The sequence below is a fragment of the Styela clava genome, chromosome 3, assembly GCF_964204865.1.
Source record: "Styela clava chromosome 3, kaStyClav1.hap1.2, whole genome shotgun sequence".
NCBI lineage: Eukaryota > Metazoa > Chordata > Ascidiacea > Stolidobranchia > Styelidae > Styela > Styela clava.
In genome coordinates, this window is record NC_135252.1 from 3,462,962 (window position 1) to 3,489,548 (window position 26,587).

At 35.0% G+C, this 26,587-nt stretch overlaps 2 protein-coding genes across 3 annotated transcripts; both read left to right on the forward strand.

The window, feature by feature from the left end:
• The first annotated feature begins 2,891 nt into the window (after nucleotides 1-2,891).
• On the forward strand, nucleotides 2,892-11,548 carry LOC120341848 (GRIP and coiled-coil domain-containing protein 1-like). 2 transcript variants are annotated; one of them, XM_078110658.1, is made up of 16 exons: nucleotides 2,892-3,045; nucleotides 3,310-3,443; nucleotides 4,075-4,174; nucleotides 4,545-4,729; nucleotides 5,773-5,862; nucleotides 6,262-6,390; nucleotides 6,580-6,771; nucleotides 7,382-7,563; nucleotides 7,950-8,155; nucleotides 8,425-8,516; nucleotides 8,826-9,008; nucleotides 9,407-9,606; nucleotides 9,679-9,808; nucleotides 10,302-10,438; nucleotides 10,834-10,899; nucleotides 11,210-11,548. In XM_078110658.1, the coding sequence occupies exons 1-16, from the start codon at nucleotides 2,958-2,960 to the stop codon at nucleotides 11,367-11,369; spliced, it is 2,274 nt and encodes a 757-aa protein (XP_077966784.1). In that variant the 5' UTR covers nucleotides 2,892-2,957; the 3' UTR covers nucleotides 11,370-11,548. The 2 variants fall into 2 exon arrangements, 1 of the variants encoding a protein (XP_077966784.1); XR_013474786.1 differs by lacking the exons at nucleotides 9,679-9,808; nucleotides 11,210-11,548.
• Nucleotides 11,549-13,492: 1,944 nt separating this feature from the next.
• On the forward strand, nucleotides 13,493-17,937 carry LOC120342712 (methylcrotonoyl-CoA carboxylase subunit alpha, mitochondrial-like). The gene is made up of 7 exons (XM_039411669.2): nucleotides 13,493-13,806; nucleotides 14,167-14,302; nucleotides 14,680-14,872; nucleotides 15,306-15,544; nucleotides 15,697-15,942; nucleotides 16,270-16,362; nucleotides 16,781-17,937. The coding sequence occupies exons 1-7, from the start codon at nucleotides 13,604-13,606 to the stop codon at nucleotides 17,846-17,848; spliced, it is 2,178 nt and encodes a 725-aa protein (XP_039267603.2). The 5' UTR covers nucleotides 13,493-13,603; the 3' UTR covers nucleotides 17,849-17,937.
• Nucleotides 17,938-26,587: the final 8,650 nt, after the last annotated feature.

Here is a 26,587-nt window from a genome sequence, read left to right on the forward strand (position 1 = left end):
TAAACTCTGTGTAACAAAGAAAATCAGGTGAAAATGTGATATCGGGAACGACACACATGCTTCTGTGGCTTGATATAAAGCAATCCTGGGATTGATGGTCAAGAAATGTAGTGCAGATGAAAGTAATATTTCTTCTATAACGATTAAATCATGTTAACCTGCCATATTTAGTTACATGGAAGGTAAGAAGTATTCTGGGGAGTAACAAATAGTAATGCAATAATATATAAAATATTCCTAAAACGCTATCAGACTCCAGTCGCGTTGTCTGTGATACGATTGGAAATCACTCGCAATATGGAAACCAACATATCTCTATCATTGCTCTGATAATACTGTAATATGCTATTACCCATGCTACCAAAACTGATTACAAGAATATTAAGGTTCATTATTTGTGTACCTACATGATATAGAGTAGACCACATTTCAGCATTTTCAGTTAAATCATGAAATATGTAAAATTAAATAAAGCAAATTATGGCTTGCATCTGTCTGTCTGTACAGCTGTATATTCTGACATTGTGGATTTGCTGTTGATTGATCAATTTGGATTATCCCAAATGAACTGTAGTCGGGTAGTGCATAGTCAGATAGTGGACAATTCTACACTACTAAGTCAAATCAGGCATGACATTTAATACTCACCACCTTAACACAAATCCAAAAGGACTAACGGTACCCACCTTCAAGAACAACTTACAGAATAAACTCTGAAACTACAAGTTCAAAATTCAGCAAGTGCAAAAGCTAAAAAGTGCTGAATTCGAAAAGGATTCTCAAAACAATCATTCAAATAATACTCACATATTTGAATTCCGAAATGAATTTGAAAACAACAACTGGTAAATTCCTAACCGAACGGACTCTTTAGTTGTTCATGATAATAAAATCCTTCAAAAATTATACCAAAACACAAGACCGAAGCTTGTTCCTTTGCTTCGAGATATAGCAAACCATGACGAATCCTTCGCCACTCAAGGGTAGCAAACTAGCGAAGCCTTCCTGCAATGCCCAAAATTAGAAACGTGTGGTGACGGCAAAGAGTAGGACGGATAGACTGAAAGTTTATATCTTCAGTCAAAATTGAAAAACATATACAAATTAAATCGATTTCTTTCAAAATCCGGATAAATCCGGCGCAGTGTCCGATTTTGGAATCCGGATTCAATCCGGTAGCGAAAAAAAAAAATCATGAAATCCGGCCGGATTTCAATCCGGCGACCGGATTCTGCACAGCAACTCGACTACAAGGACAACTCGTCTAGCAGACTACAGAGAGTCCTGGTGAGCTGTCTGTCTTTTCGCATTTTCTACGGCGGTGTTTTAGGTTTATAGAAATGTGATTTTGATATTTTTAGGGTTAAAATGTTGAGAAAAATACATAAATATTCTCTAGAAAGCATTTTTATTTGTGTAAGTGGCTTATTTTGCTCATGTTATAGACGAATACAAATACAGTCTACACCTACAGACGAAATTGGAGTAACGTTAGCGAAGTTAGACTGTTGACTTATAGGCTAGAAGAGAGAGAGAGAGATTTATTGTTTTGTCAACCAGAAAACAAACAATGGTATACGAAAAAATATATACACTATACACATATTCAATTCGGTATAGACTGGAGCAGGGGTCTCAAACTCAATTTACTTGGGGGGCCGCTGGGGCAGAGTCTGGATGAATCCGGGCCGCATCAGGTTTTTTACAATAGAAGCTTAGCAACTCGTTTAAATTGTATTCCTTGTGCACTGCAACTTTAACTGTGCAGATAAAACATGTCGGGATGCTCCTATGCTCAACAAAGAAATATTGCATTTCCTAGTTATTTGAAATTGTCTCATCACCAACCTTTCTGTTTACTGAAACTTCACTTCCAACGACACGTTTGAGGATGTGCAAAATTATAAAATTCCATCTTGTTTCAATCAAGCATTCAGCCGCTGGACAGTGATGTTTCGCCACATGGGAAACATGGTTACAATGTATCAAGATAGTGATTGTGACGTCTAAAATCATGAAACACTGTTTTTAAATTATTTCAGACGGTCCCGACTCCCGCGATCGAATATCAGGCCTACAGGTATGGTACTGGTAGGTTACCGCACCACATATTCCTTTCAGGGGATAGATGATAAAATATTTCGTTTTGCCCTACGTGAGAGTTTCCCTTTTCGGCCACGGAACACTTACACTTTTTATATCGCCTCGCGGAACACCAAAAAATGAAAGGGTGAAATTGATTGACAAACTTTCAGCATTTGAAAGTAAAACCTGGTAGAGATGGAGGAAGAACGGTTGACCTTCTGCCTTTATTCTTTAGACTTACTTGTTTGTCTTCAACAAAACCAAAAGAAGTACTGTAAACTTGATAATGAAATTGACAGTCAAAAAGATAAACCGACGGTTAACAAAAATGCCACCACCCTAACTTAGTTAGTCCACTTTAGGTCGACGGTGACGCGATCTTAAACGGTCAGTTTGGCAACAACTTCATGATTCTCACATCGCCATGGCGACCAATTTAGATGTATTTTTTATCCTTTTTCCACGCAACACTCGGGAGATGTTCGCGTAACATTAGTGTTCCGCGGAACACAGTTTGGGAAACGCTGTTATAATGAAAGCATTAATCATGCTGAGCTAAGTGACTTGCGGCCGCACTAACATTAAACTATTTTACCAAGGCAGGGGCCACAAAATATCATCTCGCGGGCCACAAGTTTGAGACCCCTAGACTGGAGGGAGCGATACGACCATAATTTTGTGGTCGCTGGCTGATTACCTAGGGTCCTAGACTATCTGTCTTTGGTCGTATCGCCAACCCTTAGTCCATCCCAAAATTATGTGGTCATTTAGTCTATTTCTTAATCAATATGATTTTATATTTCTAGTGACAAAAAATAAACCATCTGTTACTGTAACATTATTGAAACAAATTTCAGAAGCAAGTTCTGAAGATGTTTAAATTTAATAAAAACGCTGAGTTGTTGGATACAATAGAAAAACAGAAAGCACAACTTGGTCGTTATGAGAGTCGCTTGCGAGGTTTGTTGTATATATTCAATGATTTCCTTTCTTTAAGCAGTTCTACATAGAAGAAGATTAAAATGCTATATGCTGATATGAATGCTGGAATACCATAATATACAGATATTTGGAAATATGGTATCTTAGCCTGAAACTCTATATTAATCATATCTGAGTTTTTTTAACCTATTCTTTATTTACCTAAGTCTGTAAGTGTATGTTGTCGCTACAGCTATGAGCAATATCAAATTGCACAAATAAAATTAATTATTTTTATTTTAGATTTGGTTTCTGCTTACAAAAGTCTGCAAAATGAAAAGGAAGCGTTAGAAGCAAGTGTCAAAGCATTGTCATCATGTCATGCGAGTCCTAGTCTTGGAAGAAAGTCAAAGCCTAGTCTAGGATCCAAACCGTTGGTATGTAGCAAATGTTTAACAATCAATTATTTGCTAGCTCAAATAGTAAAATACAAGTGTATATTTTTTTATATTTTTCACTTAATGAATCAATTAGCTGATGGTTTATTGTTTGATAATGATATATGTTATGGCCATTCAATAAATAGGCTACAATATTTCAGTGGGTCAGTAATAGTAATGATCATGATAAATGGCATCAAAGGTAACATATGATGAAAATGTTATTAAGATTTAAATTGAATAAATAATGAAATGAAATTTTGGCCTCTATTTCCTTGGGGAAGAATTCTGCAATTTCACTTGATGAGTTTAGAATACCTATCAGTGACCTTACCCAAGCTGGTTTCAAGGGTTAAATTTTGGATATAATCGAAGTTGCATATTGGCCAATGAACAGTATGCTGTTACATACGAGTCTTAGACTAATAAAATTTGATGTAGTTCGTTTGCTCCAAAAATTTTGCTTAAAGTAATGTGTTATCACTGAAATTATGTGTGCATATGGAGAAAAAAAGGTCGTAGAAAAAAGAACAAAAAAAAAGATTATACACCGGCTTTAAAAGTTCCAAAAGGGTACATATCAATAAAACTAGAATGAAAAAAATTTCAAACTATAATTGAACCTTAGTTGGTGGGGCCAACAGGACAAAATTCACTTGATGTTGATGATCAATCAAGCGCCAAACACGATGCCACGGAGAAAGATGATGATGTTCCAGAAGAGAAAGGTTTGGTGATTGTTGTGTGAATATTTAGTTCGTTTTACTTTTAATTATCTATGTGACATGGTTTTTTGTAACTTTTGTTGGTTGGGACTCACACTTTGTACATGTTTTGTTTTGTATGCACCTATCTATATCCTGGAACAATTAACTTATTAGGTATCATTTGAACTATTAAACGAATGGGATATAATTTGCATACTATTGTAGGCTATTATGTGATAAATTTTCTGATACATATCTGAACTAGTTTATCTTCTATGATTTATGGGGTTCATATAGAATGGCTGTATAATATTATGTTTCAGATTTAATTCATATCATTGAAGTTGAAAATAAATTCATATCAATTTGATTCAAAACTGTATACCTTTAGAGAAGGAAAATTCTGCATCTGATGTGTCACACCAAGATGAGGCTGAAGGTGAAAATGATTCAACAGTTGAAGAATTGAAAAATTTGCAACATCAAATTGCAACACTAACAATGTCATTGTCTACTGTCACTGAGGAGAAATCAAAGATAGTTGCCACATACCAGGCTGAAAAACGAAAACTGAAGGTTTGCTATAAGTATAGTCTTGAAAATCCTTTGTTTTGTTTATATTTTCAACCTTTGTACATTTGACATTGTTGAGTTGTTTCATACAATTAAACAAAAATTTATTCGAAGGAATAGGAATATGTTGGCTGAATGGATGTGTGAATGAATATATCGCCACATTAAAACCAATCTAGCTTATGTCTCATTTCTCAGAAATGAATTTTTTTTTATCTTCTGTCATTATTTCCCAGCCATCTAATGGTCTGGGTTTCAAAGCTGTATCAGTTTTAGTTTTGATTTTAGATAGTAGTGCCTTTTATCCAATCATAGGTTTGGCTCTACAGATCTAAAAATGACAATAAAATCTATCTTCTTAAAATCTAAAAATGTGCTAATTTAATTCTCCTGTGTCGATATGCACAGGATTTGGGAGGCAGTTACTGAATAATAATGAATTGACGAATTGAATAATTATTACGCTTAGAAATCTTGCATTGTAGATAATATTCTATAAATTATTGGTATTTTGTTATAATTGTTCGCACACTAAACTGTGTCAATTTTAGTGTTCTGTGTCCTTTTTTCACAAAAATACAAAAGCCTTGGCATTTTTGAATTAGATTCTTCATCTAAAATTGCATGTCCAGGCCTCAGAATATTTTGTCCGGTATGGAGTAATTTGTTTATAAACATCTCTAGATAGTGGCATTTTATATAATAGAAGTGACAAAAATAAACCAGAGTGAAGCCAACTAGCATGTGAGACCATGCAGTCACTGATCCCTCAGAGTGACCACCGCTGCGACGCAAAATCTAGCTGTAAAGTCTGTAGCCCTTTCGAAATTTTCTGACATAGCATGGGAAAAGAAATACTCTTGATCATTCATCTAAACTCTGATAATGTGTAAAGCTGTGGATTTGAGATCAATGCTTTGTTGAATTGTTGCCATTCATTTGATTGGGTAAAATCTTACTAACCAGAATCTAAATACTAAAGCTACATCATGTTGGTAAATAATCGTTGTCTATTTGTGATTGTCAAAATGACCTTGTTTCAACAGCAAGAAACTGATACACAGTTATTAGAAATGAGAGAAGAGTTGGGAGATCTCAGAAAAAAGAATCAGGAATTGGAAGAGGAATTTAATATGGTAAAAAATGTTATTTATGAATTGTGATATATGAAGAATTTAAATAATTAAAAGTGTTTTACGTTATTGACAATTTTAAATATTATATATAATATACCAACTGGTTATTTGTGCCTGGAAACTTCCTGCAAAAAATTATGCCGACAGGCGACATAATAATAAACGTGTCAACCAAACCAATTATGCTCAAAATTTGTCAGACAATTGGCACTATAGGCTGGTGTTGGATACCGAAATTCTATGTGATGACTGTAGATTGGGATCATCAAGATGATAATGTTTGGGCAGAATTGATTGCCATGCAAAAATGAGTCATATATTATTAAATTTGCCTTTCAATATGTTCTGATTAAAGTAAATAGATTTTCAATAAAGGAATAATATTTATTCATATTTCAGGCAAAAGAGAAGATTAGATTACAACAAAATGAGAGAGAACAAGAACAATCAACAAATTCAATTATGTTAAGAGAACTGCAAAAAATATTAAACGATGAAAGAATAAAAAACGAACAAATTTCTGGAGATGTAAATATATGATACTGAAAAATTTAGTCAACATAAACATATATAATAATCAACAATAATAGAATCTATGCTGCAATATTTCTTGACTGTGCATTCACTTTATCCTGCATCACATAATCAGATATCATAAAAAAATCAATGCTTTCCCCATATCTTAAATTCCTTTATCAAATACCTTTTATTTTACAGCTTCAAGAAGCTCGTAAAATGGCACAAAAAGCAGCCTCAGTAAATAAAAAAACTGAAAGCAACGAGAAAGATTTGAATAGGTTAATGGATGAATTGGAGACTGCTTATGACAAACTCAGATTAGCAAAAGAAGAGGCTAAAAAACCACAACCTATTGTTGGGAGACTGCAGAAGGAAATTGCTGAAATAAAAGTAATGCATAGCCTACAACTTTCCTTTCTAGACTATTAGGATAAGCTTTGTTTCATTATTCGAATTCTTTATTGAGAGCTACGTTAAGGTTTCATTCTTTAACAACAGTTTTTCAATGAAACCTATTTAATGCAGCTGTTTTGGTATCAAAGGAAAAAATATCTGCAATTAGACCTAAACGCAACATATTGTTCAACCTCTAACTTCCACAATTTTGTACCCTCAATTTTTCTAAATGGTTCGCTATGCTCAGAGAGTTAACCTTGTGCCCACTCTGTCTGTTATAGTTTAAGCACAGTGACCTTATCACTGTAAAGTACAATTAATGTCCACCCGATTTTCATCACAAATATACAAAGTTAGAAGAAATGACCTAGTCAGCCATGTTTGCTTTTGGATCATAGTTCTGAGGCCCTGTACATGTGAATAGAATAGATTTGCTTTGAATTATATCTGTAGTCATCTCATGGTCAGAAGATGTCTGATAGACATGTTCACGGATGCTTTCAGCTCTACCCCACGCCATTGACCTTACTTTTATAGAAGTTTCATCTTATGTGAATCTAGCTTTGAATGGTTTGTTTATGTAGTTTCACAATCATGGTTACAGGCAGCCCATCGCATCCAACTTGAAAGTGAAAGAATGCAGTTTATATCAACTGAAAATCGATTAAAAAAGGTTGAAAAGGAAGCGGAAGAGCGTGTTGCATCTCTTGAAAACCGGATCACTCAATTATCAAATCAAATGGGAGGATATGAAAGGAGCAAAACTAATGACCAAGATCTAATCAGGTACAAGATAATGAAACTGCTTGCAGAGTAGAAGTGTGATTAGGATTTATGCTACTGGATCATTTTTGAAATTGCCTTGGTTCAATCAAGCATAAATTTGACGTAATTCTAATTCTAGAGTGACACATAACGAGAATTACTTCAGTGAAACATTCTGAATTAACTGATTCAGTTATTCATTGAATTGCAAAAAATACAATATGTTTGTGTATTACAAACCTATCTATAATAATGATGATATAGTTGATAATGCAAGGTATGGCTTCTTTGGATTTTTTACTATGCAATTGCCAAAGGAGTAGCGGTGAGGCATGCTGATTTTGTGGCATTGCATGTTGAGGATTTTGGATTTGAACCATGGTTAATCGGCCCACTATACACCTTAGGTCTCTGAAGGAGAGGATTGCTCAATCTGAGGCAGAAAACCGCATTCTTGCTAAACAAGCAGCTGTGTCGGCAAACAAAGATTTTGGAGGTTCAGTGGTTGATGAAAACAATATGGATGTTGAGTACTTGAAGGAACAGATCAGTAAATATAAAGGATTGCTAAAACATGCTGCAGAGAAATGCAATGACCCTTTTGCTATGTTTGGTATGTTATATTCGGATATTCTTGATTAGAATGTTTCTTTACCCTTTATCTCTCATCATAAAATAGGATACATATACTACGAAGTAACTGAGGTGCATTTTATATGCCTCACTCACATTAAATTCTTTTATGCTTTCTTTGTTCAATAAACAGTTTTTGGCATAACAATTTTTAACTGAAAAATATTTTGAGAGTTTGAACTGTGTTGCCTTTTTCACATGATATTTTTGATCTTTTCATATGATATTTCGGTTGATGTCTTGATTTAGAAGGAAAATCTGATGAAAACGAATATAATAGATTATATATGGAGTCCCAACAGGAACTTAGACAGGTCAAAGACGAATTCGAGAAGTATAAGGTAAATAAATGAATAATTTTGGGTACTCCCATAGTATGTGAACCAAAATGATAGACACCGGGACGTAGTGTGTCTACCAGGTTATGGTAGTCACTTGGCTAGTCTCCAAGCTCATAATAGAACTAAAATAAGAAAAATTGGATAAAAATTATGACCTAACCCTAACCTGGTACACATACTATATTCTGGTGTCCGCCATCTTGGTTCACATACTACATGAGCGCCTAATTTTGTCTATATATGCATTGTTCCTTGCTTGCGATTTTCTGAAGCATAAGTTAAGTGTGACGTTTCCATTTCGCATATCAGGTACGAGCCCAGAATGTCTTGAAAGCAAAGCGGGAAACTGGCATTACCAGTGGAGAGAATGTAACAAATATGTTCACACAACGACAGTTTCAAGAATTAAAAAATGAATTAGAAGAAGTTAGAGAGAGGCATTTTCATCTCCGATCACATTGCGATGGCTTGGAAGAGCAACAAAATAAATTGGTGAGGAATTATTTGAAATTGACAGTCTTTTTCATATTTAAATGCAAAGTTGTGTTACATAAATCTAGGTCGTACATTCAAAATAAATAATTTGGCAATCAATACCATACTTGTTAAACATCCGATTTAACGCCGGAGAACAAATCGCCCAATGAAGCAAATTAGCTACGTCTTTTGGTAACGAAGCAGATGCACTGAGTGCCGACGAAGAAGTAACAAAACAACCATAAATTCATTAAGCAGTCAAGTAGTTGAATGCTCAAAAAATTTGGTTATTGATTGCCACTCCTCTGCCGGATGCACAATTTTTCCTTATGGGCCGCATTTGGCCCGCGGACCACAGTTTGCACTCCTTTGGTTTAAAATATTGAAATTAGATGTCATTTATATCAATCTAGATAAAAGAGCAAGGTGAAGAATTGTTACGTTGTCATCTTTCCCATCAAAATGAATTGAAATTGGAAAAAGAAAATTATTCTGCAAGAGTACTCGATTTAGAGCAAGAAATGAGGTCACAGAGGGAAAGAACAGTTATGTTATTGGCAGAAAAAGACAAGGAAATTCAAAGTCTACAAGCCTATTCTACTGCTTGCCATAGGTGGGTGCAGATTACATCTAAAGTAACATGGGTTTCTCTCACTTTTGTCACTGTTCATATTTGGATGTTTAGAGAGTATCAGTCGGAATATGGCGGAATTGGTGAACCCAATCAAGAAACATCTACTAGTAGTGACAATACTCACTATGGACATGATAAATTAAAAGAAACACAAGATTCCGTCTTCGAAATAGTGAATCAGGTTAAAAGTATAATGGTACATTAAATTATAAATGACGTTAATACTCATTTCTGCCATCGTGGTTTGATGTTTACGTTTGGTTGACAAGCCAAAGCTTTTTGTGACACTATACTATGTCATCTAATAAGATTCAATTAAGAATCTTACTATATTCATTTTGTATCATATTTTTCAATATCAATCACCTGGCCAATTTTTTTTTTTATTCGATTAGGAAATAGAGAAAATGGACTCAGATTGATATGTAATTGATTAGTGATGATCTTTTGTAGGAAAAATTGATATTGATATGCAACAAGGTTATATATCTTTTTAATAGATTTGGTCCAATGGGGGCCCACTTTAGGATCAATAGTTTTTTTAGTGAAAGAATAAATATCCTGAAGAAGATCAGTTATTATTCATTTCATTTTTGTGCAAATATTGTAACATTCCCCTTGTTCAACAGAGAAAAAAATGTTTCGACATATATATAACATGATATTATTTCTAGGGCTCCATGCATGACACAACAATGATCCATTATGCTGAGCAGATGGCAAGAAAGGATGTTTTGATAAATGGTCTTAGACGACATAAAAAACAATTAGAGTTACAAATAAGGCAATTGCAGGATGCCATCATGACTAAGTATGCAATTAACTTGCCACCTTTGTAAATTGTAATTTCAATCATTCTATGTGTATTTTTCGAATCACATGATTACTCTTGAATAGTGTGTATTTCTTCATTAAGTCAGCTTTCTAATAATAGTATTGTTGATAAATTCTCAGGGTGTTAGTATCACACTTACTACCCTATTATATTTACAGTCTATTGGGTTCATGCTTTACTCCTTGTATGTACTTTAATGGATGTTAGCATTTTTACCTAATGTTAGGATACTAGCATGTACAAAGTTTTTACATGAGTTAGAATTTTATGAACCTGTCAACTTCAGTAGTGCAAATGAGAAAAATACAAAGTAGTCTAAATAGTAATGAAGCTAGCCGGTTTCATTTTAATCTATGATTATTAATATTCAGAGATGAGAAGAACTCAAGAGGAATTGCAGAACTTCAGGAGAAAATTGCGAATTTTGATAGAAGCAAGTATGACAAATATTAACTAAGATTTGAACATTACAGTCCTATGAAATAAATAATAAATATGTATGCCGTGCCGGAAATCATTTTTTTTTCATCAGCTAATTGATTGACCAATTTATTTTGTAGTTTTAATGATTTTTTCTCCCAATGTTTTTTTCTTTCGTACCTTACGCACCACCATGTGGCATTCTATCAGATTGTTTTGGCATATTTTCTAAAAACCAATTCTTATGGACCCAACGCGACTTGATTTAAAACATTTAGAATAGATTATTGATACCAGCAAATTTTATCTTTTGAGCTAATTTTACAGGTCCAGAGAAAATGCGAATCTGGAGTACCTTAAGAATGTCATGTACCAATACCTGACAACAAACCGGAACCAGTCAGCAAAATCGCGAATGCTAGGAGCCGTCACTACAATACTGCAATTCAGTCCAGACGAAATCAAAAACGTCCGCAAGAAATTTTGAAAAAAAAAACTTTTATGGCAGTTTTCTCATTTCTACAAAATTTTGTGTTTCAACATGTTCGGGAATCTTTCAATCATGTCTGATGATCATATATATCGATGTTCAAAGTCTGCATATCAAATATAAGGACTGAAATTATTATGGAAACTTATCTTGTGCAATAAATATCCTATATTTTATCTGTGTGTTGTCTATCTGTCGCGATTAAATTTTGTTTTCATATTTGGCAGTGAAGGTGACAAACTGGAAAAATACACGCAATTTGCTTCAAGGGTAGATAGTTTCAATAGATTGTTTGTTGCCCAATCTTTTTTCTAGGAATATTGTTGAATTAGGTTATTGACAAGGCAGAAAAATACTGAAATTGGTAGAAAAGAGCTGAAATTGTTTTTGAACAAAGTTTTAAACGTGTTTGCCTGAAATGGGTGCAAATCATAGTGCTTTTTGTGTTATAACCTGGCTTTTTTGATCACTGGGATCTGGCAAACATGGATTTCGTAGTGAGACTGTAGTTTCATTTGGATATCTATTATTATTACAGTAAGACTTTATTTAACAACTTCATGATGCCTGAACAAATGTTATTCAGTAACTTTTCCTGGGACTTCAATATCAGTCTAGCCTTTTCCAGGAAAAAGAATTGTAAATCTGACGTGTTTAAATATACCTGTGGGCATATGTTAATAAGGGCATTGGAAAATTATAAATTGATATATTTTAAAGTGAATAATGATAAAATCCTTCAATATTGTGATAATGTATGTGCAGTTACATGTGAAATACTGCTGATATTTTCAATAATTATGTTTACAGAGACTCTCAATACCTTATTTAGTCAATTCTAATGGATTAAGGTTTTTTGTCTAATTTTCAGCAAAATGATAAACAACCATCAATATAGATAAAATTGTTACCCGAGAAGTTCAATCTTGAATTTGGGAAGGTCACAAATTCGGGACTACTTCGAAGACATTATCGCTTCGAGCTACCTGTACCATGTTTCTGTGATCAACAACTCACCAGATTCAAATTGATTCTATTTATAGAACTACCGTTTTCTGTTGATACTAATTTTGCTTTTTTCTCATTGTGTACTCGAAAACGTTATATTAAATGTTACTCTGGATAATAACTTTTCAGTTATGATCATGCATGAAATAGCCAATCATTTTCCACCGATCATTCTATGAGAGACACATTTTTAACCCAAAATGAAAGCGAGAGAAATATAGGCGATCGCGATTTTAGAAGGGACATAGCCATTTCATTGGGGACAGCGGTTATAGCCATTTTAGTAGGAACCTGGAACATGTCGGGATCTCGATTTTGGAGAGGACATATCCATTTTAGTAGGAACATATCGGGGATCGCGATTTTAGAAGAGACATACCGGTAGCCATTCCATTAGGGACATTCGGTACGGTACCCGTACCGGAAATCGTTATTATAGTGGGGGCTTAGAACCTGGAACATGTCGGGATCTCGATTTTGGAGAGGACATATCCATTTTAGTAGGAACATATCGGGGATCGCGATTTTAGAAGAGACATACCGGTAGCCATTCCATTAGGGACATACGGTACCGGTAGCCTACCCGTACCGGAAATCGTTATTATAGTGGGGACTTAGCCATTTTAGTAGAAAAATATCGGGATCATGGAAGTCGAAACATAGTCTAGCTATTTTAGTAGGGAAATATCGGGATTTTAGAAAGGACATAGACTACAGACATACCGTAGCTGCATAGCGGACATCGTCATTTTAGTGAGGACATAGCCATTTTAGTATGGGCATAACCATTTTAGTAGGAACACATCGTGATTTTAGACGGGACATTGCCTTTTTAGTATGGACATATCGAGATTTTAGAAAGGACACAGTCTACCGTAATCATTGTAGTGAGGACATATCGGTACCGGTACGTGCATGGACTTCGCTGGCTTCATGAAAGTTCAGAAGTTTCTGTGTTAGGAAGAAGGCATTGTTTATTTAGCATCGCAGCAATGAATTTTCTGCAAACAACGGGATTTCACTTACGCACTTTGGTTGCACTTAGCCAGTCGGTACCGTGCATACCGGTACAGACATACGGTAATACTGTACGATACTAGAGTAAATTAAATACCGGTATTTCCTGATTTCTAGGTGTTATTTTCTATTACAGTATTATAATGTGTTTTTACACAAATATCTGAATACAATCTGCAGTACTGTGGGATGAAAGACACCTGACCATGCATCGATTTCGTGTTCGTCTAAAAAACTTTACTACCAACATCCATCGTGGTGCTTATCAGAATAAACATGGGTCTTTATGGTACTCGAGCAGTTCGAAAAATGTGCAACTGGAGAATGAAATGTCGACTCGAAATATAAGAAAACTAGTAATAGCTAATAGGGGTGAAATAGCATGTAGAGTTATGAAGACCGCAAAAAGGTAAGATAAATCAGAATGCATGGTGTCATCTTCTATATGTCTTATTATTAATGGTTAGTACAATTTACATCTACACCTGAGTACTAACAGGACTGCTAGCATTATTATCAAAGATGAAAGGTAATCTGTGTCTCAATTACGAAATTTGCCAAAGATTTGATACATTTGTTTGTTTCCTTGCTTTGATTCTATTTGAATGCAATATCACATCGTCATACCTAAAATTTACTTATTTGTTCATTATATGGACTGAGTGCAATACACCTTCAGCATAACATTTATATTATATTTTTTACAATATTGTATCAGGAATTGTTTGGAGATTTTGATTTGATGAAGCTTAGTTTCTATTTATTTTAGAATGGGAATTTCAACTGTAGCAGTTTACAGTGAGCCTGACAAACATCAACTACATGTTGAAGTGGCAGATGAAGCATATTGTATTGGACCTGCAGCCTCGCAGCTTAGCTATCTAAATACGGAAAATATATTTAATGTAAATTATTTTATTATTTGATATGTTTAATTCAATTCTATTGAAAGTGTATGGTATAGAATATATTAAATTCCTTATGATTTTACCTTTTCTGCACCACACAAGAACAGATGAATTTCTCTATAAAAAATTAATTCATATGAATTGTTTTTAGTTGTGCAACATATCTCAATTTTCACATACATCAATGGCAATGACTCTTTAATTTTGTAGATTAGAATAAAGTGTGAAATGGGGTTTGTATCATTTATATATACCGGACTTTTAGTACAATGCAATTTTGAGGATATGGATAAATGTGATTATCAAGCCAATGCAAACCCCTATTGTTGAGGTTATTTATTATTGGTAGTCTTTTAATATTAATATCTTTTCAGGTGATTCGCACAAGTGGCGCTGAGGCTGTTCATCCTGGTTATGGGTTTCTTTCAGAAAATGCTGAATTTGCTGATGCTTGTGAAAGTAAAGGTGTAATATTTGTTGGACCACCTTCATCTGCAATTAGGGACATGGGTATAAAAAGCACATCTAAGAAGATTATGTCATCTGCAGGAGTACCCATTATTGAAGGTATTTTTATTGCAATGAAATATGGAAATAATGTTCACTGATATACGTTTGTACAGGATGGACCTAGTCTTCATAACATTTCAGTCTCCTACATATCTTGTTTGTAAACGACCTAGCTAGAAGAATCTGAAAACTTATTGTATAAAGCAAATGAACTATATTTTTAATCAAGATATTTATTTTGAAAAATGAATACCCTAATTTTTTTTTTTAAATGGTAATCTGAGTCTGACATGTTTACAAGATCTTTCCGTTCTTTCATCAATTACTTCTTCCCAATATACGATTGATTATTCAACTAAATTAAACACAAAATCTCATTCAGGTATTGTAGAGTGTTCAGCTTTGTAACTAATTTCTATGCTAACATTTTTACCTTGATAACTTCCTCAGATGCAAATTTTTATTGGTATTTCATTTATTATGTATTAAGGTTATCATGGAGAAAACCAAGATGATTCTTTTTTACTGAAAAAAGCACAAGAAATTGGATTTCCTGTCATGATCAAGGCAGTTAGAGGCGGAGGTGGTAAGGGAATGAGAATTGCAGAAACAGAAAGTGAATTTCAGGAACAACTTGAGTCAGCAAGACGTGAATCCAAAAAATCTTTCAATGATGATATAGTTTTGATTGAAAAATTTGTAGAAAGACCAAGACATGTTGAAGTTCAGGTATTGCATTGTCAATGTTAACACAGTACCAAGTTCAATACTATCAAATCTATAGTAGATTACCAAAACCACAATATTGCTAGAATGTTTGTGCTGCGAATGATCTTCATGATCATGGTTTTGTTATATATTGTGTTATATATTATCAACAGGTATTCGGGGATAGTCATGGAAATGCTGTTTATTTGTTTGAAAGAGACTGCAGTGTTCAAAGGCGGCATCAAAAAATTATAGAAGAGGCTCCTGCTCCTAATATATTAGAAAAGACTCAAAAACGAATGGGTGAGGCAGCAGTGCGTGCTGCTCTGGCTGTTGGATATGTTGGAGCAGGAACGGTGGAATTTGTTATGGACCCTAATGAAAATTTTTTTTTTATGGAGATGAATACCAGATTACAGGTTGGTATAGTTTCAATGTTTAGTATTGCAAACTTCCTTTTAATGGGAATAGCATGGAAATCATTTCATTTTTGTGTAATTGGAATCGTTTTGGGATACACAATGACTTGAGAGAAAACTGGGCAGGACCAATTTGACTTATTGTTTTTTTTTAAGTATCTTATCCAGGTGTTCTCACTAATTTTATGAACATCGCAAATTTTAACAAATCCATTTACATGACATGTTTAATGAGCCAATTGAGAAAGCAATTGGACAGAATGTAACATACATTTTCAGAGTAGTAATTTTTTATTAGTTTGCCTGAGTGTTTTTCTTCCTATTCAGGTTGAACATCCTGTGACGGAAATGATATCTTCAACTGACTTAGTAGAATGGCAACTTCGAGTTGCTCAAGGTGAAAAAATCCCGATGAATCAGGTATAATAGTCGTTTAAACTTAGAATAATCCACAATTAGTTTTTTTTTCCTTCCAGTGGAAAACCCAAGAGATCATTTTAATATGCATTAGTAGCACGTTTCTCAACCAGAAAAATTTGCTTTGTAGAAGGAATTTTTGTATTTTCCATGGTATTGATTATATTCTTTAGTTATTTATTATTACTATAATGCCTATTTATGTACACAATATAAACTACTTGAGCTGTGCAAAAGTGGGAATGCAACTTCGCACTAGCTAAGGATCCATTAAAGATTGAATAAATAAAGTAGCTCTTATGCATAATGAATGAGGAATGGAGAGTTGCAATATAGGCGCAGGGGGGATTTAACGAAAAGGTCCAACCAAAGCAGTAATTTATCTGTCATGCATGCTATAGATACTTCATGCTATTTTTAGGAGCAACTCACATGCAGAGGACATTCATTTGAAGCAAGAATTTATGCCGAAGATCCTGATAACAATTTCATGCCTGGTGCTGGAAATTTGCAACATTTATCCAGTTTGACAGATATTTACTCTGATCCTGCTGTTCGACTAGAGACTGGAGTTAGACAAGGTGATGATATTTCACCTTATTACGATCCATTGATGGCTAAATTGGTCGTTTGGGGTCCTGATAGAACCAGTGCTCTTCAGAAGTTGATACAAAATCTGGATGAATATAGTGCTGTGGGTGTGCCTACTAACATAAGATTTTTGAAAAAACTTGCTACGCATCCGGAATTTGTGAAAGGCAATGTACACACCGGATTTATTGAAGAACATGATGCTGAACTATTCCCAAAAGCACTTTCAGTCGATCCAACAACGTTATGTAAAGCTGCACTAGCGGTTGTTTTGAACGAACAAAATCAAAATTTCATTTCTCCATTCGATCTGTCTACTGGATTCAAAGTCAATTTGCCATCACATCAAGTTATTCCAATTAAGGTTGATGAGGTTGAGTTGAAAGTTGATGTTGTAAAAAGAAATGGGCGTAATACGGAGTATACAATGAACGTTGACGGAAAGTGCTTTGAAGTATCTGGAAGTTTGGAGACAATTTCGGGAACGACCTGGGTGAGATCAGTCATCAATGGAGTTTCAAATAAAACAAAGTTGTTTTTTGACCAGACTGGGTCGAAAAAAAAGATAAGAGAGTCTGATACTCTCACACTGTTTTTGCGGGATGGAATCTGTCAAATACTTTTTCCTTTGGCCAAATTTTATGAATCTTTTTCACAAACAACAGGCAGTGGTGGCTCTGGAGCTATTGCACCAATGACTGGAACAGTAGAAAAAATACTAGTTTCTCATGGTGATGAGGTTTCAGCTGGGCAACCTCTCGCTGTGATGATTGCGATGAAAATGGAACATACAATACGAGCACCACATGCAGGTGTTATCCAGACTGTTCTTTTTAGTGAGGGTGACACAGTAGAACGTAATTCACCATTATTCACATTTAAAATAGGAGATGAGTGATATTATTTGTCCTTTTAGTACATTCATTTTACTTGGATATGCGTGAAATCTATTTTAGAGGTAGAATATAATATTGATCATGGAGCTAATTTGTCCTGTGAAGTTTTTTTTATGAGCTTAGCACAAACGAGGGGTCTCGCTCAATCATCCCAACCTTATCTTGTGGAGGAAAGCAATCGTTGTTCGGTCTCCCTGAGGTACAGTCAATTTATTTTCGATTCCTGCCATCAGATGCTAACTCAACTTAAAGATCATCGGCAATCTAATTCATAAGCGGGATCTGGATTGTTATAATTATTTGGTGGTATACCTTTTACAATTTTTCAATAATTTGTATACCTTACAAATACCAACATTTATTTAGGGCTTAAGTAAACATTAAATTTTAAGCACTTATTGCACTGCAATATCATCATGCAATCTAATAGGCTAGTGTCCACAAGTTATTTACTTGACTGACGGCCTTAGCGTCAACGGGAATAATGTTCAACGTAAATCAAACGAAATGCATGGCAGCCGAAATCACCAACCCAGGCACGTGACCGCACTATCTATATAATTTGTGGTGTGACAATGTGCTCACGTCGATTCTTTGCGTATACGATATTGATTACATTGAACTATTACGTATATAGTAGAATAAAACTCATCTCATGCTTGCATGTTTAAAATTCTGTACGCCGTATCGTTTCGAACGTTCTTATATCATGCCATGAAAAGTTTTGCAATACGAATTCAGTATGTCACATTTCCTTAGCTCAGGGCTTCCCAACCATTTTTCGCTGTGAACTCCTAAATTGTTATTAAAGGTCGTACGGCCCTCTAACCGCAGCCTCCCGTCCAGTTCCTAATCGATATCGGGTATGGGATTGGTTAGCCAGCGTTTTTGTGAACCACCCAACGACGGCGAAAAGAATTTTCCCGCACGGTTCCATTATCTTTGCACCCACATACAGATTGCACCCAAGACCATTTGCTCCCACGGATAATTACATATATGGACACTGCACTCACGAACTTTTGCACTCGTAAACATTTATTAGTCTTTGAAGTAAAATAGGTTATATTGCCATTTGCGCTCAAATATAGACTTCTTAATGTCATGAATAGTAATGAAGACGGACTCACTGCAAACTCGAACTCCATCCATTAACTCAGATCGGGGAAAACAACCCCCATTGGGATAGATACCTTATGACGCAATAATACAAAGAGTAGGAAAGTGCTGAGTGTGAACACCTTTTTACATATAAATCCTGCTTTCGCCAAGTCGACGTCATTTCTCGCTCTCTGTTTTTCTCTTATCTATTCTTTTTTTCTCGAAGCACCCTCCATTGTCTTGGTTTAACATTGACTTGATTAATTTATGTACGACCAATTCTCTTCGCCATCGTCTATCAACCACCCCACATTCGACCTCGTTTGCGTTATTTCATCAAAATGACCGACAAAAGTGGGATAGGATTATAACTCGCAATATCAGTAAAAACGTAGCGACCCTCACCGGGCTAAAATTTGTAATCCGCTTTCTCGAATATATATTTATTTGTCTAATACACGGTTATTCACAAACATGGCGGCGAATGCATATACGTGAAATGTCATGGATACAAATGTCCGTGAATGCAGATGTGCATTAGTGGAAGTGTAGCCTACGTAGGTGCAAGTGTCCATTAGTGAAAATGTACTTAGGTGCAAATGTACATGGGTGAAAAAGTCTATGGGTGTAAATTAGAATTCCAATACGCCAAAATTTTTCCTGACATGTCCGTGATTTTAGTGGTCAAATTAGCGTCAGGGAGAAGTGTTGAAAAGTTCTTAAATGTTAGGGATTTTCGAATACAGTAAGTCCCTGCCACAAATTCTCGAGTTTTCAGATATTGTGCATCCACGAAATTCTATTTTTAAGAGATATGTCACAACATGTCATCATATGACCACAGTTTACTGAATATATTTCGCTCACGGCCGGTTCGCTACGCATGAGTGATGCGTTATACGTCATCAGTTTGCTATATTTTGAAGCTTACGGAAGAGGATTTCCGTTTGAATTTATTTGCGTATTTGGAATGGTTTTGTTGGTTGAAATAACTGAAAAGATATACTGAGGCATTAGAATGAAGTAGGGAGTCGTGGCATCAGCTCTTCGTCGGTACCATAAGTTATCAAAGTAGAGTAAGGGCAGAGTAATTCTACCGTTCTGTGATTGCATTTATTGGATGGTAATTAAAGGTTTACACCAGAATTAGGGCCCGTTCACACTGACGCATGGGTTTGCGTTGCGCTGGGAACGTAATCCAACGCAATTGCGTTGGGGGTGTCCATACTTCGAATGCGTTAACGCAGCGTGCTACGGTTCACTTGTTACGTAACAATGGCGTGGAAATTTCGTGCCATCTACTAAATAAATTTAACTATCGCAAACGTAACTAATTAATAATTACGCAAAACCGAAAAATGGAAGTTGCAAAATTGATAGAGTTGGTGAGGGATTGTTTGGGGGCGGTTGGGGCGATAGATTACAGAAACAAGATTTTGAAGGAAAAAGCGTGGAAAGAGGTTGGCAAGGAAAAGGGAATGGGGGGTAAGTGTATCTCGCATTCCGGAAGACAGTCAATTTAGTTCAAATGTAACCGGAAATAACAGTACCAGTATTCTTGTTTTAACAGCGGAAGAATGCAAGACATGGTGGAGGTCGTTGAAAGATAGGTTTAGGAGAGAGAAAAGAGAGGAGGCGTTTGAGAGTAGGAGTGGGGCAGGGGTGGATGTAAAAAAAGATGGGAGTTTATGAGTTGCTTAGAGTTTTTAAACTCGTACTGCGAAAGCAGGACGTGGGAACAACATTTTTACCTGTACGTATGTCATTACTACAAAAGCCTTATTTTAATTTTTAAAAACACTGAATAAAACTTCATAAAATATTCCATGTCATACACTCCACTAAGAATACTGATATGTCAATAAATTGAAAGGACACTTTCATAGAAACAAAACTTTTTATTTGAAACGTATAATAAAGTATAATAATACTCTTTATTTGAAACGTATACCAATAACTGAAAACTTGCTTTTCCCAAACTGTAATCATCATTGACCTGTAAAAAACAAAGATACCTTACTAAGTGATGAGTATGAGGTAACATATGGCCCCTGCTTAATTTTAGAACATCTAGCAGTGTGCCTGAAGATGTCACCCTCGTTGTATATAAAAATGAGGGTGACATCCAAGTTCAAAGTCCACAAAGCAAAGTGCAAGAGAAGCTGGAAGAGTCTTATTCCAGCTTGGATATCGATCAGGCCATTTTATGCCTAATTAATAAAGGTCAGTAGTATTCATATTTATTGGTACTACAAAACTCTGATAGAGACAAAAGTAAAGATATCGATAATTAGAATTATTTGAAATGAACAGTATAGTTGCAGGAAAAATACACAAAGTAACGAAACAATAGCTACTACTCTAAATGCTTTTTTATGTTATTTCCAGAACAAGATGATGCTGAAATATTTGCCCAATCGCTTGTGCAGACATTTAGACGACCGCCAAATAAAAAATTTCAACAGGCAAAGATGGAAATTCAAAAAGTTTTGTTTTATTTAGAATTTAATACAGAATAGGCACATGCTCAAATATATACTGGTTTGTGGTACTTTTTATGTGTTACGAATATATTTGAGCGTTAGATGGAGGGGGGGATGACGCAACAAGATATGCAACTTCAATCTCGATATATAAGTATTGTTTATTGGGTAATGCTGTGTATAATGATGTGATCACCTTCAAACTTGGTCATTTTGCCACCCAACAGCTCCTCGACCACTAAAAAAATCAGTGTATGATTCCCGTGTAGCAATCGCTCTGGAAGTTGCACGAACCCCAATCTGGGGCAAACTTCTCAGTGAGGTAATTCTGTCAGCTTCTGAGGAAGTTGCCTGCACTCCTTCTGACTGAGTTTCTCCCTTCCGCAAGAAGTTATGGAGACAACAGGTTGCCTTCACCACCCCATCTGCATTTGTAGGCTGAAGAGGCATTACCCTATGAAACACTCTCCATTGGTTAGAAAGTATTCCAAACACACTCTCTACCATTCGGCGAGCCCTTGACAACCCCTGTAGTTGTATATTCTCTGTTTTGAGATTAGGTTGTTCCCACCATATGGTCGCATAATATTCTCTTTTAGGGGGAATGCCTCGTCAGCTACAAATGTAGTGCAGTCTCCATCACTCGTCCTTCCCAATGGCCTGGCAAAACAAAGCATGTCATGAGATGATTTCAGATAATAATTTTCTAATGTTACTATGGATTGTAGTGGATTTACTATGGATTCTCACTTATTTCAATGTATTATACTTAGTCATACCCAATGTGTAAAATAAAACAAACTGTTAGAGGCAAATCATGCCAAACTTACCTGAATTTCTAAGAATCGCACGATGCAAACATATATCTTAACTACTTGACAAAAAGGTTCCTGCACATATAACAAACACAAAAGACTCACACACGTTATACAAGGTGGTAACATATAACATACATACTATTGTGATACCAAACAAAATCTAACATGAAGTAAATTTTGGCCAATGTTAAAATTAGGCAATTAGCCTACCTAGGATTAGGAAGATTGAGGGTACCATTGGTCAATCTTCTGCCAAAACAGGAGTCTGCAAATATCCCACCATCACTGCTCCTTCCATACCCTCCGACATCAACTGCCACGAATTTATAACTGTGAAAAGATAAACATTATGAGCATTTGCCAATGATTCAAAAAAATTAATAACAAGTCATAATTTGCTTATTCTCACTTTGCATCCACCACAGCCATCAACACAATGCTGTGCGTCTTCTTGTAATTGAAGGACATGGATCCCGGATTGTTTGGGGCTTGAATGATGACATGTTTGCCATCAATGGCCCCTAAACAATTCGGGCATTGGTTGCAGTGTGTCCCAAATGGCTCTATACTATGTCAATATATATAAAATTATGACAAAATCGATAACAATAAAAAAAAACATTTCGAAAATCAAGAGAAACGAAATGCCATAATATCAAAATTGGGATTTATCAAAAATACAAAAGCTCAATATTATATTTGAAAATCATACCTGCATGTCTCTGGAACAATGAGGGAAACAGTGGAAATTCCCAAACGATAGCTGTTGTGTTGACGAATAAATGATGATTGATTGATTGATTGGCAATGGTACGATAGGAGTCCCCAGTTGCCAAGAATCTAGGAGTGACAAAATCATATTAATGAAAAAAGTCACAAAATCTAAGTCCACAACATAGAGAAAAAATGGACAAACCCTAATCAAATCATTAACTTGCCTCAATGTCACGGCCAAAAGCTCGGCAGCGGAAATTGGCCTTCTGTAAGTGGTTGTTAATTTTTGTATTTTCGGACCAACAATCTCAAATAGCTCATCCAACTGCTTTGTCGACATTCTAAAATATTCTTTAAAATAAGTCGGTCGCTGCAACCGCAACTCCTGGACCAGCGCATGGAATTCACCTGTTTTAGTTCAGAAAAAATTATAATTTAGGCAAGCAGAATGTGTCAAATATTAACTGAACACAAAGAAATGGTGAAAATCCTTCTCATACCTGCTTTCTTCCACATTTAGTTATAATTTCAATTTGTTCAAGATCATCTATGCAAATTGGATAAAATATTATAAAAAAAACAATAAAGTTCACACAAACCTGTACTTTATTCAGTGCTCGGGTTTAGGCCGGGGTCGGCAACCTTTTGTTGTTCGCGGGCTGAAATTGAGGGTTGTGGGTCTTAGCGGGCCGCACATATTTTTAGAAAGTTCAAAACCGAATGGATGGCCGATAAATCACATTTTTTCACACAGATCAGGGGATGAAATTTTTAATTTTAGGCAGCAAGCGATGACTGCGACAATTCGTGAATTCAACGTAGTCGTCTTACTTGAAGAAAAATTTTTACAAATAGACTAGCATGTAATGTGACACTTTTTGTCGCATCACCCTTATTATGTTTACGACATCACTAAATGGGAAACATTTTCTGTATGGGACACTGGATGAAAACATTTTATAAATGGGAATTCCTGATCCGAGTTCTCAGTAGGGTTAGTTCGGATACCTATAATTTTCACTATCCGGATAACGGATATATCCGGGTATTCCGTATTTTAAATATACGGTTAACCGGATAGTTACTGCTGATTTTAGAGAACCGATTTCGCAGGATTTTCGCGGTGAATTGAACGAATGCCAACACACAGTTCTATTGTAAATACTCACATATGTATTATTTTTCTTGAATATGAATTATTCTGCATTTTAATATTGCATGTGTCAATAAATAATAATTTAAGCTCAGTAGTCGTACCGATGTACAGCGGAATAATAAAATGAAACATTTTTTGAAAATATTGTGTCCTAATTTTTTTTCCCCCCAACTGCTAAGTTATTTTCCCTATTCAAATAATATGTAAAGATTTATATTATTTCTACTTTATTGTAAAGTTTTTTAAAAGTTTCTTTTTGTGTCTAGAGCCTCTTTTCTTTAGATTTTGACTCGTACTAAATTTTAGTGTCGCAGACTCACAATGATCATTTCTGATCATCCGCACCTTCCTATCAATTGCAATGAAATTTAATATTGTCATGTATAGTATTTTGTTTTCTATAATATTTGGTGATTTCTTGCACGACGAAATAAACTTTGTTAATATATACCACAAGAGCATACATATAAATGAAATCATGAACACAAAAAATCGTGCATTTCGAACATTTTATTTCGGTGAGAGAAGTATCCAAAAAATAGAATATAGGGGGAACAAATTCCGTGAAGTGTATAGGAAAATATAAGTCATTTGAACAAAAATTTTAATAACAAAGCAAATTGATGATTATGAAAAAACCGAAGTGGTCAGAAATTTCTTCTAATTTGAAAACTTCACTTATTTAACATGTCACTGCAAATATTCTCACGTTCGTACTAATTAGGCCACAACTTTAAATCTATTTCCATTTGAATACCTTTTAAACTAAATTAACAGAGCCAAAACAATGCTGCGCCAGTTTTTGAACAACTTTACTTACCACTCTAAATGAGTAAACGAAAAACATGACACGATACAGAGTCTGTCACATCAATGACATTAAACAACATGATAGGCAACTCTGACGTCACTCCGTAAGACTAGAAGCAAAAGATTGTATTTCATGATACGCTCCAATGCACATATTTCTCGTCGCCTTTCGCGACCGTTTTCAGCTCGCTTTTGCTACTCGGCGTCTTCTTTACGTGTAGTACCTGCCCTTTTGCGACTGTAACAAAAGAAAATAATCTCTATATCTAAGAAGTTTTACTCACTTGGAAAGCTGGAATGGCAGACAAGCTGTAAAGAGCAATTCTGGACATCATGGACGTTTTTTACCAGAGAAGATTACAAACGCGATAGCGGAAAGATTTGTGTGGAACATTTTGCAGATAATGACAAATTTCAAAGTTAGTAATTTTAATGTTTGCGCTTAAACATTGAAATTTCATTTGAAGAGGGTGTCATACAGGACAGCAAAACTGTTTTTACTTCTCCTAACGGTGCTGTGATACAATTCCATAACACAAAGTTTGCACCAATCGAACTTGCTTTTGTAGGTGAATTAATTAGACATATTACATATTCAGTTAATCGTAGGTAACATTGCTGGTACATAATGCCTCGTAGATAGGTTTGTTTAAATTTAGGAATTCAGCTCATAGCCCAATAATTAATATTATCTTCTGTGCAAGAGGTTGCAGAGCTGAATTCAACTTGCAGCCTTACCGATCACCTGACCATGCTCATTTAGTTTGGCTCGAGCAAGTCTTCTTGAAAGACTTGTGTGAATGGAAACTACCTATATGTTTTACCTTCCTCCGATTTTAGAAGACAAATTTATTCTGAGGGATTTCGCATATAATTCTCATTGATTATTGGCTGTTTATAATTCCTATTAATTGTGAATTCTGATTATAACAAAGAGTTAAAAAAAAAATTACGTAATTTACTGGCACCTCTTTCTTGTCAATACTCCAAGTCCAAGCTGAGGTAATAAACAAGACAATACATTTATGTCATCTGGAAGCAAAATATGCACACTAATTAATAGTTTGACACATTGAGATAATACATCATGACAGAAAATACAAGTTAAAGATATGTTTGACCGTCACATGGTAATTAAAATTAAAAAAAAAATTATTAGCGGCTATGGAGTATGAAAAGTTCAAGACAAAGAAAAGAACAAGAGTTTATAGCTCATGAACTCTCAATTTTGCCTCCATTGCTTTGTGAAGGCCAAAATATTTTGAGTGGCTGAATTGGTTTACCTTTATGATGGCAACGATTTTGTATTTAATATAGCAAGATTTTTTTCAATTTAATTAAAGTGATATTATTTCCCAGGCAATGCTTGAATCGTATAGAATAGATCAGTGGTGTCAAACTCATGGGTTTTTGAGAGCCGCATTGCGTTTTGGAAATTGTAAAAAGGGCCGCAAACAGTTTTCGATAATGTATACTTGAAAGATATTTTTAAGATAGTTTTAGTTTGTGACATATGTTGTGATGCAACTAAACAGTTGGATTAAGTTTCATTATTTTCTTTAATTTCAAATGCAATTACATATTAATATTTGCATTCCACTATTATTGCACGTTACTGTATTTATTACAAAAAATTATAAAATTCTATGTACAACCATC

Coding starts and splice junctions, on each gene's coding strand:
- LOC120341848 (XM_078110658.1), top strand. CDS start 2,958: ATGTTTAAATTTAATAAAAACGCTGAGTTGTTGGATACAATAGAAAAA. Junction 4,730..5,772: donor CTGAAAAACGAAAACTGAAG/GTTTGCTATAAG, acceptor TTGTTTCAACAG/CAAGAAACTGATACACAGTT. Junction 6,391..6,579: donor ACGAACAAATTTCTGGAGAT/GTAAATATATGA, acceptor TTTATTTTACAG/CTTCAAGAAGCTCGTAAAAT.
- LOC120342712 (XM_039411669.2), top strand. CDS start 13,604: ATGCATCGATTTCGTGTTCGTCTAAAAAACTTTACTACCAACATCCAT. Junction 14,873..15,305: donor AGGAGTACCCATTATTGAAG/GTATTTTTATTG, acceptor TTATGTATTAAG/GTTATCATGGAGAAAACCAA. Junction 15,545..15,696: donor CAAGACATGTTGAAGTTCAG/GTATTGCATTGT, acceptor TATTATCAACAG/GTATTCGGGGATAGTCATGG.